The sequence below is a fragment of the Trachypithecus francoisi genome, unplaced genomic scaffold (assembly GCF_009764315.1).
Source record: "Trachypithecus francoisi isolate TF-2019V2 unplaced genomic scaffold, Tfra_2.0 Lachesis_group1, whole genome shotgun sequence".
NCBI classification, from domain to species: Eukaryota; Metazoa; Chordata; class Mammalia; order Primates; family Cercopithecidae; genus Trachypithecus; species Trachypithecus francoisi.
Window position 1 is genome coordinate 2,186,493 of NW_022681454.1, and position 16,271 is coordinate 2,202,763.

At 46.5% G+C, this 16,271-nt stretch overlaps 1 protein-coding gene across 2 annotated transcripts in view; it reads right to left on the bottom strand.

The window, feature by feature from the left end:
• The window catches only part of POLN (DNA polymerase nu), a 165,959-nt gene that overhangs the window by 43,373 nt on the left and 106,315 nt on the right, over positions 1-16,271 (bottom strand). For both annotated transcript variants that reach the window (XM_033213480.1, XM_033213481.1), the window contains 3 exons: positions 9,582-9,639; positions 7,118-7,195; positions 5,739-5,853 (listed from right to left, as the gene is read on the bottom strand). In XM_033213480.1, the coding sequence (XP_033069371.1) occupies positions 5,739-5,853; positions 7,118-7,195; positions 9,582-9,639 (251 nt within the window). The remainder of the gene's footprint in view (positions 1-5,738; positions 5,854-7,117; positions 7,196-9,581; positions 9,640-16,271) is intronic.

Consider the following 16,271-nt stretch of genomic DNA (forward strand, 5'->3'; position numbering starts at 1 on the left):
CATACTTTAAAAATTCTATATTGTCTTATATCCCAACTGGAAGGAAAGTGAAAGTGAGAAAAAAGGACACCTTCTGGGAGGAGGGACACAGAGAAAGGCAGGCAAGTAAAACACTCCAGGGTGCACCTGTGTTCAGGTGTAGAGGAGGGGCAGGGACAGAGAGTCAATGACAAGCCCACAAAACCGTGCTCAACAGCCATCCCCATCAAGGAAATGCAAGTCAAAGCTCAATGAGATACCACTTCACACTCACAGGATAGCTAGAATCAAAAAGACAGGTAATACAAAGTATTGGTGAGAATGTGGAGAAGCTTGAACCCCATATACCTGTGGGAATGTAAAATGGTGCAGCATTTTTGGAAAATTATTTAGCAGGTCATGGAAAAGTTAAATACGGGTACCACTGAATTGCACATTTTAAATGATTAAGATGGTAAATTTTATGTGACAGATATTTTACCACAATGAAAAAAGTTAAACATAGAATTATTTTATGACCCAGTATGTCTACTCCTAGGTATATACTCAGGATAAATTTAAATGTACGTCTGCATAAAAACTTGCACACAGACCAGGGGCGGTAGCTCACACCTGTAATCCCAGCACTTTGGGAGGCCAAGGAGGGAGGATTGCTTGAGCCCAGGAGTTTGAGGCCAGCCTAGGCAACATAGGAAGACAGTCTCTACCAAAGAGAAGAAAAAAAAATCTAGCCAGGCATGGTGGCATGTGCCTGTGGTCTCAGGTACTCAGGAGGCTGAGGTGGGAGGATTGTTGAGTCCAGCAGGAGGTCGAGGCTGCAGTAAGCTGTGAGTGGCAGTGAGCCACTGCACTCCCACTAAGGGTGACAGATCGAGATCTTATCTCAGAAACAAAACAAAACAAAACCTCAGCCAGACGTGGTGGTTCACTCCTGTAATCCCAGCACTTTGGGAGCCCGAGGCAGGCAGGCTGCTTTGTAATCAGGAGTTTGAGATCAGCCTGGCCAACATGGCGAAACCTCATCTCTACTAAAAATACAAAAATTAGGCTGGGCGCAGTGGTTCATGCCTGTAATCCCAGCACTTTGGGAGGCCAAGGCAAGTGGATCATTTGAGGTCAGGAGTTCAAGATCAGCCCAGCCAACATAGTGAAACCCTGTCACTACTAAAGTTACAAAAATTAGCTGGGTGGCAGTGGCGAACACCTGTAATTCCAGCTACTTGGGAGGCTGAGGCAGGAGAATCTCTTGAGCCTGGGAGACAGAGGTTGCAGTGAGCCGAGATTGTGCCACTGCACTCCAGTCTGAGCGACAGGGTGAGGCCCTGACTAAAAAAAAAAAAAAAAAAAGAATCAGCCAGGCATGGTGGCATGTACCTGTGGTCCCAGCTACTCAGGAGGCTAAGGCTGGAGAATCACTCAAACCTGGAAGGCAGAGGTTGCAGTAAGCCAAGATCACGCCTTTGCTCTCCAGCCTAGGAGACAGAGTGTGACCCTGTCTCAAAAAAAAAAAAAAAAAACCAAAACCAAAGCTAAAACCAAAACCAAACCTGTATACAAACATGCATAATGCGTTGTTCGTAACTGACAAAAAGTAGAAACAACCCAAATGTCCTTCGAAGGACATTTGATGAATAGATAAATACATGGATTATTTGCTTATTTATATTGAAATATATAGAATATATTATTCCATATAATAGAATATTTTTCAGTCATAAAAAGGAATGAAGTACTGTTACCTCCTACAGCATGGATAAACCTTGAAAATACTATGTTCAGTAAAAGAAGCCAGATACAAAAGGTTCCCTGTTGTACAATTTCATTAATGTGAAGTGTCCAGAATAGGTAAATCTAGAGACAGAAAGTAGGTGAGTGGTTTCCAGGGCTGGAAGGTGGGGTGTATTGGGCGTGGTGGTTAATGGGCATGAGGTTTCTTTTCAGGGTGATGGAAATGTTCTGGAACTAGATAGCGGTGATTGTAACTTTATTTTTTGAGAGACAGGGCCTTACTCTGTCAAGGCTGGAGTGCAGTGGTGCAATCATAGCTCACTGCAGCCTCAACCTGGGCTCAAGCAATCCTCTCTTCTTAGCCTCTCAAGCAGCCAGGACTACAGGACAGGCGTGTGTCACCTCATCTGGCTAATTTTTTTTTTTTTTTTTTGTAGAGATGGGAGTCTTGCAATGATGCCCAGGCTGGTCTCAACTCCTGGCCTCAAACTCCTGGCCTCAAGTGATCCTCTCCTCTTTGTCTCCCCAAATGCTGGGATTATGGGCATGAGCCACTGTGCCAGGCCAACTGTAACCTTAAAAGGGTGAATTCTATGGTCTGTGAATTATATCTTGATTTTAAAAGATGGTGAGAGCTTCAGAGAAGGATGTTTTCCCAGGAGCGGGGGCACACAGACCAGGAGAAAGCACCGGGACAGGCAGGGACCAGGGCTGACACACACCCACAAAGACCCTGTGGAGTCTTTGACTTGTCCTGCTGGGAGTGGGGTCTCGCTGCTGTTGCTGGCCCTGGACCTTGGAGCCAGAAACATCCTGGAGGCAATCATTGTCTTAGATGTGAGGAGTTCAGGACTTCAAATACAAATAAAGCCCTATGTAGGTAAAATGAAAGTTTGTTTTAAGAAGCAAGAAAGAGCTGGCAGTGAGAAAGTATAGGGAGTAAGTGTAGATTTCTTTTGTACCTAAGCAATAAACGAGGTCTTCAACCAGGTTGAAGATAGGATTTCTTTCTAAGGTTATATTTAGGGGAATCCTAAAGCAGGTTTTTTGTCCCCCAGTAGAGGGGAACGAGGAAATCAACAAGGATATATTAACAATGCTAGAGAAAACATGGGAAATAAAAGGAATATGGATGAAGGCTGCCACGTAAGGCTGGGCTGGTTGTACACTGCACAGCTGTGGGAGGAGCCAGGCACACAGGTCTAGACACGTGGCAACTCCTGGAGATCTACACTGCACAGTCCTTATCCTGGCAATAGAGAAGCTCCCTCCTTTGAGACAGGAGCCATTGGAGAGGGGGAGGAGGGTACATGGAGACACTGAGGCAGAGTGGAAGGGAGTTCAGAAGCCCCTGTCTTAGGCTTTCTACTTTGTCATTTAAGTAAGAGGGGAAGTTCTTCTTGGAGATTAAGAGAGAATAGTAGTTATTTGTGGGAGATCAAAAAAGTCTGGAGCAACAAGAGAAGACAGGAAGTCGAGAATATTAAGGGCTTCTCTGAGTCCACATGGCCTGAATTTCTATTGGACTCAGCTGCCACCACCTTGCAACTTCTTCCAGCACCTGCGGTGGGGTAAGTGGTGAGCAAGTAAATAATGGGGATCACTCAGGGCTGGAAGCCAGAGAGCAGGGAGAAGTCAGAGGAGCACAGCTTCCTAAGGGGCAGCTGATGGGGCTGAGCGGAGAGAAGAATGGGTCTGTATGTGTCCTGGGATCCATCCTGAGACCTTTCCGGAGTGCCCAGGAGGAGCCGGAGCTGACTGGGTCTCCGTGCTTTTGGAGCTCAGTGGGGTACAGGCAAGACTGGCTAAGTGACAGACCTGGAAAGAGATGCCAGGAGGAAGGCCACTGGCAGAGCTGTGAGTGAGGCCAGCGAGGACCCGGTGCAGATCTGGGCATTCAGAGGTGGAGAGTTGGAGTCCCAGAGTGGGCCCTGACTGGGGTGGAGGCCACTCATGTGAAGGGACCGGGTCGCAGAAGGTAGGGTGCAGGGTCTGAGGATGAGGGAAGAGGATGGGAGAGAACAAGAGGATGCCCTGGATATGGGGTGAGAGGCAGGACCCAGTGCTCAAGAGCTGGCCTTGGCTCCTGCTGCCCTGGACCCCACCATGTGCCGTGCTCGTCACATCCACCCGGTACAGTGCCTCTTCCTGGGCTGGGCAAACACTTCATTATTCTTTGCTTTTGTCACTTTTCCTGCTGTCACCATAAACACAATTTCACAGCTACTCCAAAGTCCAGTTGAGTGTACAGTAACATTCTCAATCCTCTGCTCCTGGTATATAAAATATTTCTTCCTGAATTTTGTCATTCAAATAAGAGTCCTGTGGTGGTAGCCTTTTTGGAGAAATTTTCTGATTCAAACGCAAGTTTGAGTTCTATACTATTCGTTCGTTTATTTGACAAATCCTTTGTGAGTCCCCACCCTTTGTGGAGCACAGTAGGGACCAGAGTGGATGAGGTCTCGGCCCCTGGGCGCTGATGCTGCGGCAGGATGAACAGTAGAGCAATACATGAGAATGTGCATCGGACCAGAGATGAGCGGGGACCAGAGAGGAGTGGCAGTGTGCCCAGCATCAGGGGAGGGTGGTCAGGCGAGGGCCCTGAGGAGATGCCGGGAGGGCCCACTTGGATAAGGTGGGGGAGGGAGACACACGGACATTTGGGGAAAGAGCTTCCTGAGCCCCAGGGCAGGAAAGGCTGGAGTGAGGCGGGTAACTGGTGTGCTCAAGACCAGCCAGGGTGGCTGAAGAGGGAGCACAGGGAGAGTGGGTGGTAACCAGGCCAGAGAGCAGCCAGAGCCCCTGCAGGTCCCCCTGCCTTCAGCAAAGACAGAGGTAGACAGCACATGCGGAGGGAAATGCAGGGGGCCGGCCTAGTGGGGGGCTGAAGGACAGACCCCTCCACCTGCTTAGGACTCTGCTCCTCTCTGGCTTCTCCCCTCTGGCTTCCACCCCTGAGGGACCCCCGATCCGCTTCCTCATCTCCCACCCCGTAGGTGCTGGGCAGCCTTTCTGTGTGACGTCGTGAGGGTGAACAGGTGTCAGGAGATGAGCTGGGAGGGGAAGGGTAGGGAGGGGTGAGGGGACTGCAGGGGGAGCAGAAGAGGCCCAAGGTAATGGAAAGGTGGCGCCTGCAGCTGCTGCGGGAGGGGACAGTGACTCAGACACAGGGACCTTCCACCAGCCAGCACACCCCTCCTCCCCTCCGCAAAGGGGCACTGATGCGCCTGGCTCGGTGAACACCTGTCATGTATATGCCTAACACAATAATCACTCCTCCTTTTTTCTGGAGTAGAATCTCTCCACTTCCCTTGCAGCTGGTGCAGCTGCATGACCTACTCTAGATAGCAGGGTGCAGCTGTTGTCTGCACTGGGCTCTGCAAGAGCCCCTTGACTTTCCTGGGCAGAGGAGAGGGGTGAGAGGAGAGCCTCGCACCTGTCTCTCCATCCTGCTTTGGAGACTGGAGCAGGTATTCCACAAGAAGGAAGAGAAGCCAACGTCCTGAGAATATGATGCAGAAGGACGGGCCTGGGACGACCCTGGCAAGCTGCCCAACAAAACCCGAGCCCATCTGCCTCTGGAATTCTCCAAGAGTGTAAGCCACTCAGGCAGGGTCTTTTACCCGCAGCTCAAGAAGCCTGTGGCCCACAGACGGGCTGGGGCCTGAGTGTGCAGCAAGCACCTTGCTCTCCTTGGAGGGCGGCGGCTCACAGCCAGCACCGTGGGCTCAGTCTTTCCATGTTGCTCACCTGTAGGGTGCAGGACTCGCTGGTTATTTTATCATTTCTATTATATTTTCTAGGAATGGACTTCTTTTTTAGTGGAGAAGAATCATCACTTCTTTCACAATTAGGTAACTCATGGCATCCTAGTTATCTACTCTTCTTTTCAAAATGATTAACTACTAGCCACATATACCAAAAAATATATAATTTCTGTCTTATGAAAGTAGCCTTGGAATAATTCAGGGTTTTAAACTCATATTGGCCTTCCTGCAGATGTGATAATATTGTGAGTTCATATATCTTACCACTGTGAAGTCAGAGTAGAAAATACATCATCTCTTTCAGATTCCTGGAATAACTTCAGAAGTTCTGGATCCCCAGATAAATGTGCAAGAATGCGCAATTCAATCTGTGAAAAGTCTGTGAGATACAGTTCTGCATTAATTTAGAATTTGCCAGCAATGTTCCTCGTGGTTGCTGCCCACCCCGGCCACCCTCAGACTCTCCTGACTGTAGCCTCAAGGTCCACGTCCCCGCCTCCCATCTCTCAGGGTCTTCTGGCCTCAGTGTCAGGAGGTGAGAAATGAAATGGGGAGGATAGCACAAGGTGAGGAGGCTCAGGAGTGAGTGAGAGTGTGTGCATGGAGGGGAGTTGTTGTTATAAATAGGATGACCAGTTACCTTATTTATAGGCCTCATCAACAAAGTGACATTGAGCAAAGGCATGGAGGAGGCAAAGGAGTGCACCAAGATGGTCTCTGGGGAAGAGGAACGGCTGGGCAAGGGTCTGGAGTGGAGGTGACTCTGAGCTGGGAGGAGCAGGGCCGGGCAAGGCCGCAAAGAGCAGGGCAGACAAAGCATGGGGGCGGGGACCAAGGGTATCTGGGATTTAGATATGGTGATGAGAGGACACTGGAAGCAAAACTTGTTATTATGTACTGTGCCCTAGAATTTATTTGAAAGAGGCTGGCTGCAGTGGCTTATGCCTGTAATCCCAGCACTTTGGGAGGCCAAGGCGGGCAGATCACCTGAGGTCAGGAGTTCGAGACCAGCCTGACCAACACGGTGAAACCCTGTCTCTACTAAAAATACAAAAATTAGCCAGGTGTGGTGGCACACACCTGTAATCCCAGTTACTTGGGAGGCTGAGGTAGGAGAATTGTTTGAACCCAGGAGGCAGAGGTTGCAGTGAGCCAAGATCGCACCATTGCATTCCAGCCTGGGCCACAAGAGCGAGACTCTGTTTCAAAAAAAAAAAAAAAAAAAATAGAATTTATTTGAAAGAATGAATTCCATAAGTACCTTTGAATTGTTCAATTTCTTTTTTTTTTTTTTGAGATGGAGTCTTGCTCTGTTGCCCAGGCTGGGGTGCAGTGGCCGGATCTCAGCTCACTGCAAGCTCCGCCTCCCGGGTTTATGCCATTCTCCTGCCTCAGCCTCCCGAGTAGCTGGGACTATAGGCGCCCGCCACCTCGCCCGGTTAGTTTTTTTTGTATTTTTTAGTAGAGACGGGGTTTCACCGTGTTAGCCAGGATGGTCTCGATCTCCTGACCTTGTGATCCGCCCGTCTCGGCCTCCCAAAGTGCTGGGATTACAGGCTTGAGCCACCACACCCGGCCAAATTGTTCAATTTCTAAACCATTGAACTCTATGAAAATGCATAAAGTAAGCTACAGAGACGTACCTGCTGCTAGAAAGGTGTGGCCTCTGGATGAAACAAACATGGCCCTCGGGGAGATAGTGAGAATCTCGTCTTCTTTACCTGAATTGTTATTTCAAGAGCATTTAGTGACTTTGGTCATGAACTGACTCATAGCTATTCCTCAATACAATATTATTTGAATATTATTCTAAAGTCAAGAGTTAAGATTTTAAATTTTTCTGAATATTTTTATGAATTTAATTTTTTTAGAGATGGGGGTCTCACTTTGTTGCCCAGGCTGGAGTGCAGTGGCACAATCATAGCTCACTGCAGCCTTGTACTCCAGGGCTTAAGCAATACTCCTGCCTCAGCTTCCCAAAGCAAGCTGGGACTACAGGTGCACACTGCCATCACCAGCTCATTTTTAAGTTTCTTGTAGAGACAGGGTCTTACTATGTTGCCCAGGCTAGTCTCAAACTCCCAGACTTAAGCAATCCTCCTGCCTTGGCCCCCCAAAGTGCTAGGATTACAGGTGTGAGCTATGGCGCCTGGCCTTATTAATGTAACTTAAAAATAACATATTACTACTAAAAGTTAAGTAGGTTTTGTCTTTTTAAAATTTTCTGTTTTGTCTAGAATTCTTTTTTTTTTTTTTTTTTTTTTTTGAGACGGAGTCTTGCTCTGTCGCCCGGGCTGGAGTGCAGTGGCCGGATCTCAGCTCACTGCAAGCTCTGCCTCCCGGGTTTACACCATTCTCCTGCCTCAGCCTCCGCAGTAGCTGGGACTACAGGCGCCCGCCACCTCGCCCGGCTAGATTTTTGTATTTTTTTTTAGTAGAGACGGGGTTTCACCGTGTTAGCCAGGATGGTCTCGATCTCCTGACCTTGTGATCCGCCCGTCTCGGCCTCCCAAAGTGCTGGGATTACAGGCTTGAGCCACCGCGCCCGGCCAGAATTCTTAGTGAAGAAAACAAAAAGTCAAATGTTGACAACTGAATGCATTCCAGTAAAAGCAATCTTGAAACTCTCTGAGCCTCACTGATTGAAGGTCTATGTGGAAAGCACAACTTTGATTTTCCCACTGAAGACATTTTAAAGGGGCAGCAGGGGATGAAGCTGCTCAGGATCCCTCTCCATGGACCCTATTTCAGGACAGTCACATGTATTTTAGAAAAGACTGCTCATCGGGGCGGGGAGCAGTAGCTCATACCTGTAATCCCAGCACTTTGGGAGGTGGAGGTGGGAAGATCACTTGAGCCCAGGAGTTTGAGACCAGCCTGGGCAACATGATGAAACTCCATCTCTACTAAAAATACAAAAAATTAGCTCGCCGTGGTGGTGTATGCCTGTAATCCCAGCTACTAGGGAGGCTGAGGCAGGAGAATCGCTTGAACCCAGGAGGCGGAGGTTGCATTGAGCTGAGATCATGACATTGCACTCCAGCCTGGGCAACAGAGCGAGACTCTGTCTCAAAAAAGAGAAGAGAAGAGGAGAGGAGAGGAGAGGAGAGCAGAGGAGAGGAGAGGAGAGGAGAGGACGGGGAGGGGAGGGGAGGGGAGAGGAGGGGAGAAGAGAGGAGAGGAGAGAAGAGACAAGACTGCAAGACTGCTCATCAGGTTTCACTGCTTTGCCAGGACCTTCTTGCACAGCAGGGACCCCAAGAGAAGGGCAGGAGCACCACTGCCAAGGGGAGGACATGTACAGGGCATGGGCAGCAGAACTCTCATTTGCTCAGATTTGAACTTTTTCTTTTTTAGAAACGTACCCATCAGCATTACAGCAGAATAGCTTAAAAGAAAGACGAGTGTTAGTGTGCTTTATAATGTGCTCTTAGACTCTTTTTAAGAGTGTTAGTGTGCTTTTATAAACATTTCCAGTAATGTTCAGACTTTAATAAGCACCAGTGCTATTATATGTTTGTTTTTTCTTTATTGGGAGGCTGGTGGGGGAGAGATGGTAGGAGGAAAGCTACTTTCCTGATATAATTATCATCTATTTCCACTTGTAAACTGCTAACAGGGAGGTACCATATCACTTTAGCTGTTTTTTATTTTTTCAATGTATATTTAAATCCTGGTCATGCAAATACAAAGAACTTCAGAAAGGTGAAGCAGTTAGTTCTATAGAAAATCAATGACAAGTAACCTTTTTAAAAATGTTAAAAACGGCACAGTGGCTCACACCTGTGATCCCAGCACTTTGGGAGGCTGAGGTGGGAGGATCACTTATGCCCAGGAGTTTGAGACCAGCTTTGGCAACATGGCAAAGCCTCATCTCTACAAAAAATACACACACACACACACACACAAATTAGCCAGGTATGGTGGTGCATGCCTATAGGCCCAGCTACCCAGGAGATTGAGGTGGGAGAATCACCTGAGCCTAGGAGGTCAAGGCTGCAGTGAGCCATGATCGCACAACTACACTCCAACCTGGGTGACAGAGTGACATCCTGTCTCATAAAAGAATTACCCAAGACTTTAGCAAGATAGTAAGAAATGAGTTACCTTTAAAATTCTTAGGTTTAGTAATCTGAATTGGGTGCTTGGAGATACCTTGGATATTCTGTTAATAATAAGAGACTAGCTTTAGTTAAAATATCTACTCTTAATCTGTGCCATTTAGGATATTTAATGGATATCACATTTTATTAAACATTAAAACAAGTAAGCCAATGTATCATGCATAAGCGCATTAATACTTAATACAATTGTCTAATATCAAAACATAATTTTGGTGAATATACCACTAAATGTACTTAGCAGATTTGAGAACAATTCCTTTTGACTCTAGCCTGTGTGACTCTTAACATAATTATGTACATTCTTTTTACAGCAGCCCAAATTATGAACTCAGTTAACTTAAAAATTCCTATAACATATGCTAATGGTAGGTTTCGGTCAAATTTGTACATTGTACTTTTATTTTAGAACATATTTTAAGATGAAAATTCTGGTCTCTTTGATGCTGGTCATTCCCCTCCCTCACAGGTCCTGGCACTTGGTACCTGCCTCTGTCTCAGCCTGTCCTAGACTTAGTGGCTTGTGCTACATCCCCTGCAAACTCTTGGGGTCATTTGTTAAGCACCTTCACACTTTTACAACTTGGACAATGTGCAATGGTTCACATGCTTCTAGCCCGTTTCAACTATTCAAATCATGAGAATTTCTGTCACAACATCTTTTGGATTCTTGGCAGTATCTTGAACAATAATACCCTGCTATGTCTGGGAATATAACTCAATGGGCATTATTAGTTAGTCTTGACTCCCTGGCTAAATCTGACGAATTGTGCCAAGCATCAAAGTCCTGGAGTCTTACAGCAATGCTCCTTAGTTCCGCCTAGAAACCCTGGGAAGTGGTAAGGCCACACTGTCATCCTCATTTTTTTAAGATGAGGATGCGAAGGCCTTGGAGTATTAAGTCAGTGGCTCTCAAGTTTTCTCTACATTAAAATCACATGATACCTCAAAAAATACCCAATATTTACAGGAAAAGCTCAATAATAGTGTAGAGATGACAGAGAAAACAGCTATTGAATTTGAAGAGAGATCAATAGAAATGATCCAATCTAAAGAAAGTAAGAACAATAAACAAAGACTCAGGGATCTGTGGGCTCATATCAAAAGACAATATCAAATTGTGTTCTCTTAGTTCCTGGAGAAAAGAAAGAGAATTGTGCAGAAAAATATTTTCTTAAAGAAATAATGCCTTCAAATCCTGAAATTTAGTGAAAGACATACTTTTTCCAATTTAAGAAGCTGAACAACCCTAAATATGGTCAATTAAAAGATAATCAGGCCCAGAAACATCATAATCAAACTGCTGAAAAACTATAATTGAAAAAACATCTTGAAAATAGCCAGAGCAAAATGACACTTTACATGCCGAGGAATGGCAATGTGCGTGACTGCAGACATCTTATCAGGGACCACGCAGATCAGAAGACAGTGGAACCACAACTTTCACAGACGGAAAGAAAAGAACTGTCAACTCAGAACTCTTTATTCTATCCTCCAGGAATGAAGGTGAGTTAAAGACATTCTCAGATGAATAAAAATTAAGGTACTCTGTCATTTGCAGACCTGCTCTAAAAGAAATGCTACAGGAAATTCTGCAGGCTGAAGGGAAATGCTTCCAAAGGGAAACCTGGAACTTCAGGAATGAAAGATGAGCAACTGAAATGGTCAGCATCTGGGTAAATATTAATAAATCACCTTACTTGAGTTCAATGGCTTTTGTAAGCCTTTTGCATCTTATTTGAAGTGGTAGAATATGAAATCTAAAAATAGCCTGTGATTGGGCACAGTGGATCACACCTGCAATCCCAGCACTTTGGGAACCCAAGGCAGGAGGATTGCTTGTGCCTAGGAGTTTGAGGCCAGCCTGATGTAAATTTACTTGGCTATTATAAAAAATAGCAAAAAATAACATGCTGGCAATAATGCAAAGAAAGGGAGAACTCTGGTACACTGTTGGTGGTAAAGTAAATTAGTGCAGTCACTATGGAAAACAGTATGGCAGTTCCTCAAAAAAAGAAAAATTAAAATACCATATGATCCAGCAATCCCGTGCAGGGGATGTATGGAAAAGAAAGGAAATCAGTATGACAAATAAGTATCTGCACTCCCATGTTTATTGCAGCCCCGTTCACGACACTCAAGATATGGAATCAGCCTAAGTGCTCATCAGTGGGTGAATGGATAAAGAACATGTGGTAAATATACACAATGAAATACTATTCTGCTATAAAAAGAATGACATCCTGTCACCTGCCGCAACATGGATGAGCCTGGAGGCCATTATGTTAAGTGAAATAAACCAGGTACAGCCAGACAAATATTGCATGTTTAATGCCAGTATATGTACATAGTGGTAGCAGAACTGTTCACCTGTACCCCTGTGGAAAACAACTTTATTAACTAGAGTGCAGTAATTGTGTCCAGTTGCTTCTGCCTTTTGTCTTTAAGACTCCACTCATTTCAGGTCAGCATCTTTTTTCTCCCCTGCCCCCCAACAACTTTCCCCAGTGAGGCTGTTTCACACAAATTTAATATAATTAGATTGATATGTCACATTCTGTTTCCCATCCTGAGATCCCCGACTTCATAAATGACTTTTTACTTGTAGTTCACTCTTGTTGTTGTACATTCTATTGGTTTTGACAAATGCATAGTGTCAGCTATCCACCATTATAGTATCACACAAAATAGTTTTACTACCCGAAACAATCCCCGGAGCTTTACTTATCCAACCTCATCCCCAAGTCCCAGCTCTGAACTTCTGGAAACCACTAATCTGTTACTGTCTCTACAGTTTTGCCTTTTCCAAAACGTCACATAATTTGGAATCGTATGGTATGTAGCCTTTCCAGATTGATTTATTTCATTTGGCAATATGAATTTAAGATTCATCCATGCCTTTTTATGGCTTTATAGCTTATTCCTTTTTATCACTGAATAGTATTTCCCAGTATGAATGTGTCACAGTTTATCTATCTATTCACCTCTAAAAAGACATCTTGGTGGGTTACAGTTTTTGGTGATGATGAATAAAGATGCCATAAGCATTTGTGTGCAGGTTCTTGTGCGGACATAAGTTTTCAAATTAATTTGGTGGATGCCTAGGTGTGTAATGGTTGGATCATATGGCATTTAGTTTTGAAAGAAACTGCCAAACTAGAAAAGTGGCTGTACCATTTTTCATTCCCATCAGCAGTGAATGAGTGCCTGTTGCTCCACACCCTCACCAATTAATAATGTAAGGGTTTTTTTATTTTTATTTTTATTTTTGCTTTTTGATCTTAGTCATTCTAATACGTATGTAGTGGGATCTTGTTGTTGTTTTAACCTCCTCACCTTTTTGATACCACGACTTCTCCTCATCCTTCAAACCTGCACACAAGCAGACGTCCTCCTTTCCTTAAGAAAGAAACCTCCTGGCCGGGCGCGGTGGCTCAAGCCTGTCATCCCAACACTTTGGGAGGCTGAGACGGGCGGATCACGAGGTCAGGAGATCGAGACCATCCTGGCTAACACAGTGAAACCCCATCTCTACTAAAAATACAAAAAAACTAGCTGGGCGAGGTGGCGGGCGCCTGTAGTCCCAGCTACTGAGGAGGCTGAGGCAGGAGAATGTCGTAAACCCGGGAGGCGGAGCTTGCAGTGAGCTGAGATCCGGCCACTGCACTCCAGCCTGGGCGGCAGAGTGAGACTCTGCCTCAAAAAAAAAAAAAAAAAAAGAAAGAAACCTCCTCTAGCTTCCTAATCAAGCAGGCTGGGGGTTTGTCACAATGCTCTGAAGAGCATCCTTGATAACTCTCAGTTCAGACGAAGTATTGATCATAACACTGAATAGCTGGGGACCTGGATCCCCCTCACCAGGAGCACCTCACACATAGAAAGCATGTAATACATGTGTGTTTACTGAATGAGTGAGACAGAGAAGCACTGAAAGCATGTCAGTAATAAAAACTGAATACACGTAACGTACAAATTGCCACCTTTGACTAAACTCCTTCCTTCTGCTTGTGCCTTGTGCACGCATCCCTCCAATACTGATGATGTTCTGCTACACAGAAAGCACCACGACACGCAGCCCAGGGCAGGGCAGCAACGCAAAATGAACTCACACACAAATCTGGCCTTCTGGGAGTTACTGTCTGTCGTGACGTGTGTATCACACATACAAGTCACATAACGCAAGGTTCAAATGAACAAAATGAAAGGGTGTTACAGGAGACTCTCCATGCCGCTCTGAGGGAAGAAGAGAGTACTTCAGGCCCCTGAGGAGTGAGGCAGGGGAAATCAGCCTCACTGATGGCAAATTTCCAGGAAATCAGGAGACAGGAAGCAGCCACAGAACCACATGTGTTTCTTCCGTAACCGACCTTCATGGCCCTTCAGCAAGGCCCCTCTGGAGGAGGTGCCAGCCCATGCCAAGCCTTCCATGGCCAATGCTCCCCGTTGGTTGTGGCACTGTGCGCCAGCGAGATCTGTGAATGTCTGTTCATGTGCCTGGGTTCACATTTCCAAACACATGAAACGCTGCTGCACTTCTCTACAGGCCTCTGTGATGCAAGCAGCCATCACACAGAGTGCCGTCCCTAACGCCTCATGAGCAAACGCGTGCTCACAGGTGTCTACGTGAGCAATGAGCACAAACAGCACGTGAGCTACCAAAGACCACAGGCGACCAAAGTGACTGTGGTGGGAAGCGACAACTAGCAAGAGTCCGAACATCTGGGAGGAAGCTGGGTCCCACTGGGTGAGAGTCCAAATGTGGGAGAAGCCTGTGGGTGGCACCCAGCACACTAGGGGTGTGGATGAAAGTGTGGTTGTCACATGTCCATGAGAGCATCGAAGTCAGACATCACCCTAGCAAGCGGCTGCTGTCACAGACCAACACCAGGTGCCAGCACACAGGAGAACCGTTCGAGGAAGAATAGAAAAGCGATCACTACCTGCAGGCATCCTTTACCGGGACGGGCTAGACTCCCTGTTACTCTCTTTGGGCGAGGAGATGGCCACCTAGGCCGACAGCAAATGGTGATATCCGAATGTTTCTGCAGGTGAAAGCCTCGGAACCAGCACACTCCTAATTTGTTGGAGTCAATCATGTTATTTACATTACATCAGCTGGTCCCCTCGTGTTGACCATCCGTGGACATTTCATCTCCCAGGTCCAACCAATGTCCAGGGGGCGGAGACCAGGCCCATGGGTCTCCTAAGCACTCTGGAGCCGAGCAGAGGGAGCACATAGTGACACAATCACACAGCAGAATGACTGTTTTAAGTTCCCCAAACTATGGAAATGGAAGCAAACTGGAATACTTTTCTTAGAATTTTAATATCCTCTAGGGTATACAATTTTCTGCTGTTACTGTGGAAATCAAAATGTGTGGAAATCACTTCTCAGCTGCCTGTGTAAATAAGCCCAGTCAAACCCCACAGAGGAAGGCACCTGCGCTCAGCCCCCATGTGTTGCTCTGGGCAGCCCAAGTCTCCAGTGAGTGGCTGCAGGGGAAAGTGCCAGCCGTGGGGAGGGGGCACACCCCAGCATCTGTTTTCATGGTGAACTTGGTATGTTTTTGCAAAAAACAGAAATGATCTAAAAAAATTGAATGTTAGCCTCTATTTAACATTCAGTGAAAGGCAAGGTGCTGAGATGACGTTTTAATTCTACAATCTGGCATTTGTTAAAATCTCAGTAGTTGTTAAGTGAAATGCTACGCAGGGAATAGTTTCAGCTGTGGGTGAAGGGGTTGCACCCAGGAGGTACATGAGCCTTTGCTTTTCTCCCTAGGTACTGTGTGGGCCTGGGTATCTTCATCTGTCTACCTGACCGAAGCTCCAGATGGAAGGTGCCAAACTGGGGAGGTGGTGGACATAAGGAAAAGGTGATGGCAGCCCTGCTTTTAATGTGTTGACTATGTCCTTGCAGCCTCTGGAATGAAGCCAAAGGAAAGTGACAGTCACAGGGTCTCGGCCAGCCTGAGGGCATGCCGGCTCTCCTCATCTTGAGAAAGCTGTGGCAGCTGCCCCACACGCGCCTTCCTGGGTGCCAGGCTGTGTGAGGCGCCTGAGAGGTGCTGTGCAAAACAGCCACATGGCACTCTGCCCTCTGGACACAGCCTCCTGGGGCAGGGCCCATGGCGTCTTTACTGTGTCCCCAGCACCTACTACACAGCCTAGCACACAGGAGCAATTCACAAATGGTGGTTGAATGCGTAAGATGAAAAATAAACAATGTTTTTTTTTTTGAGACGGAGTCTCGCTCTGTTGCCCAGGCTGGAGTGCAGTGGCGCAATCTCCGCTCACTGCAAGCTCCGCCCCCCGGGTTTAGGCCGATCTCCTGCCTCAGCCTCCCAAGTAGCTGGGACTACAGGCGCCTGCCACCACGCCCGGCTAATTTTTATATATATACATATTTTTAGTAGAGACAGGGTTTCACAGTGTTAGCCAGGATGGTCTCCATCTCCTGACTTCGTGATCCGCCTGCCTCGGCCTCCCAAAGTGCTGGGATTACAGGTGCGAGCCACTGCGCCTGGCCGAAAAATAAATACTTTTCACAATAACCTAGCAAAGAAGGTGCTTTTATCATTTCATGGATGAGAAAAGTGAGGTTTCCATAAGTTAAGTAACTTGCTAGAATAACACAGCTATTGTCTGAGCTGAGATTTGAACTGAGTTCTGCCCT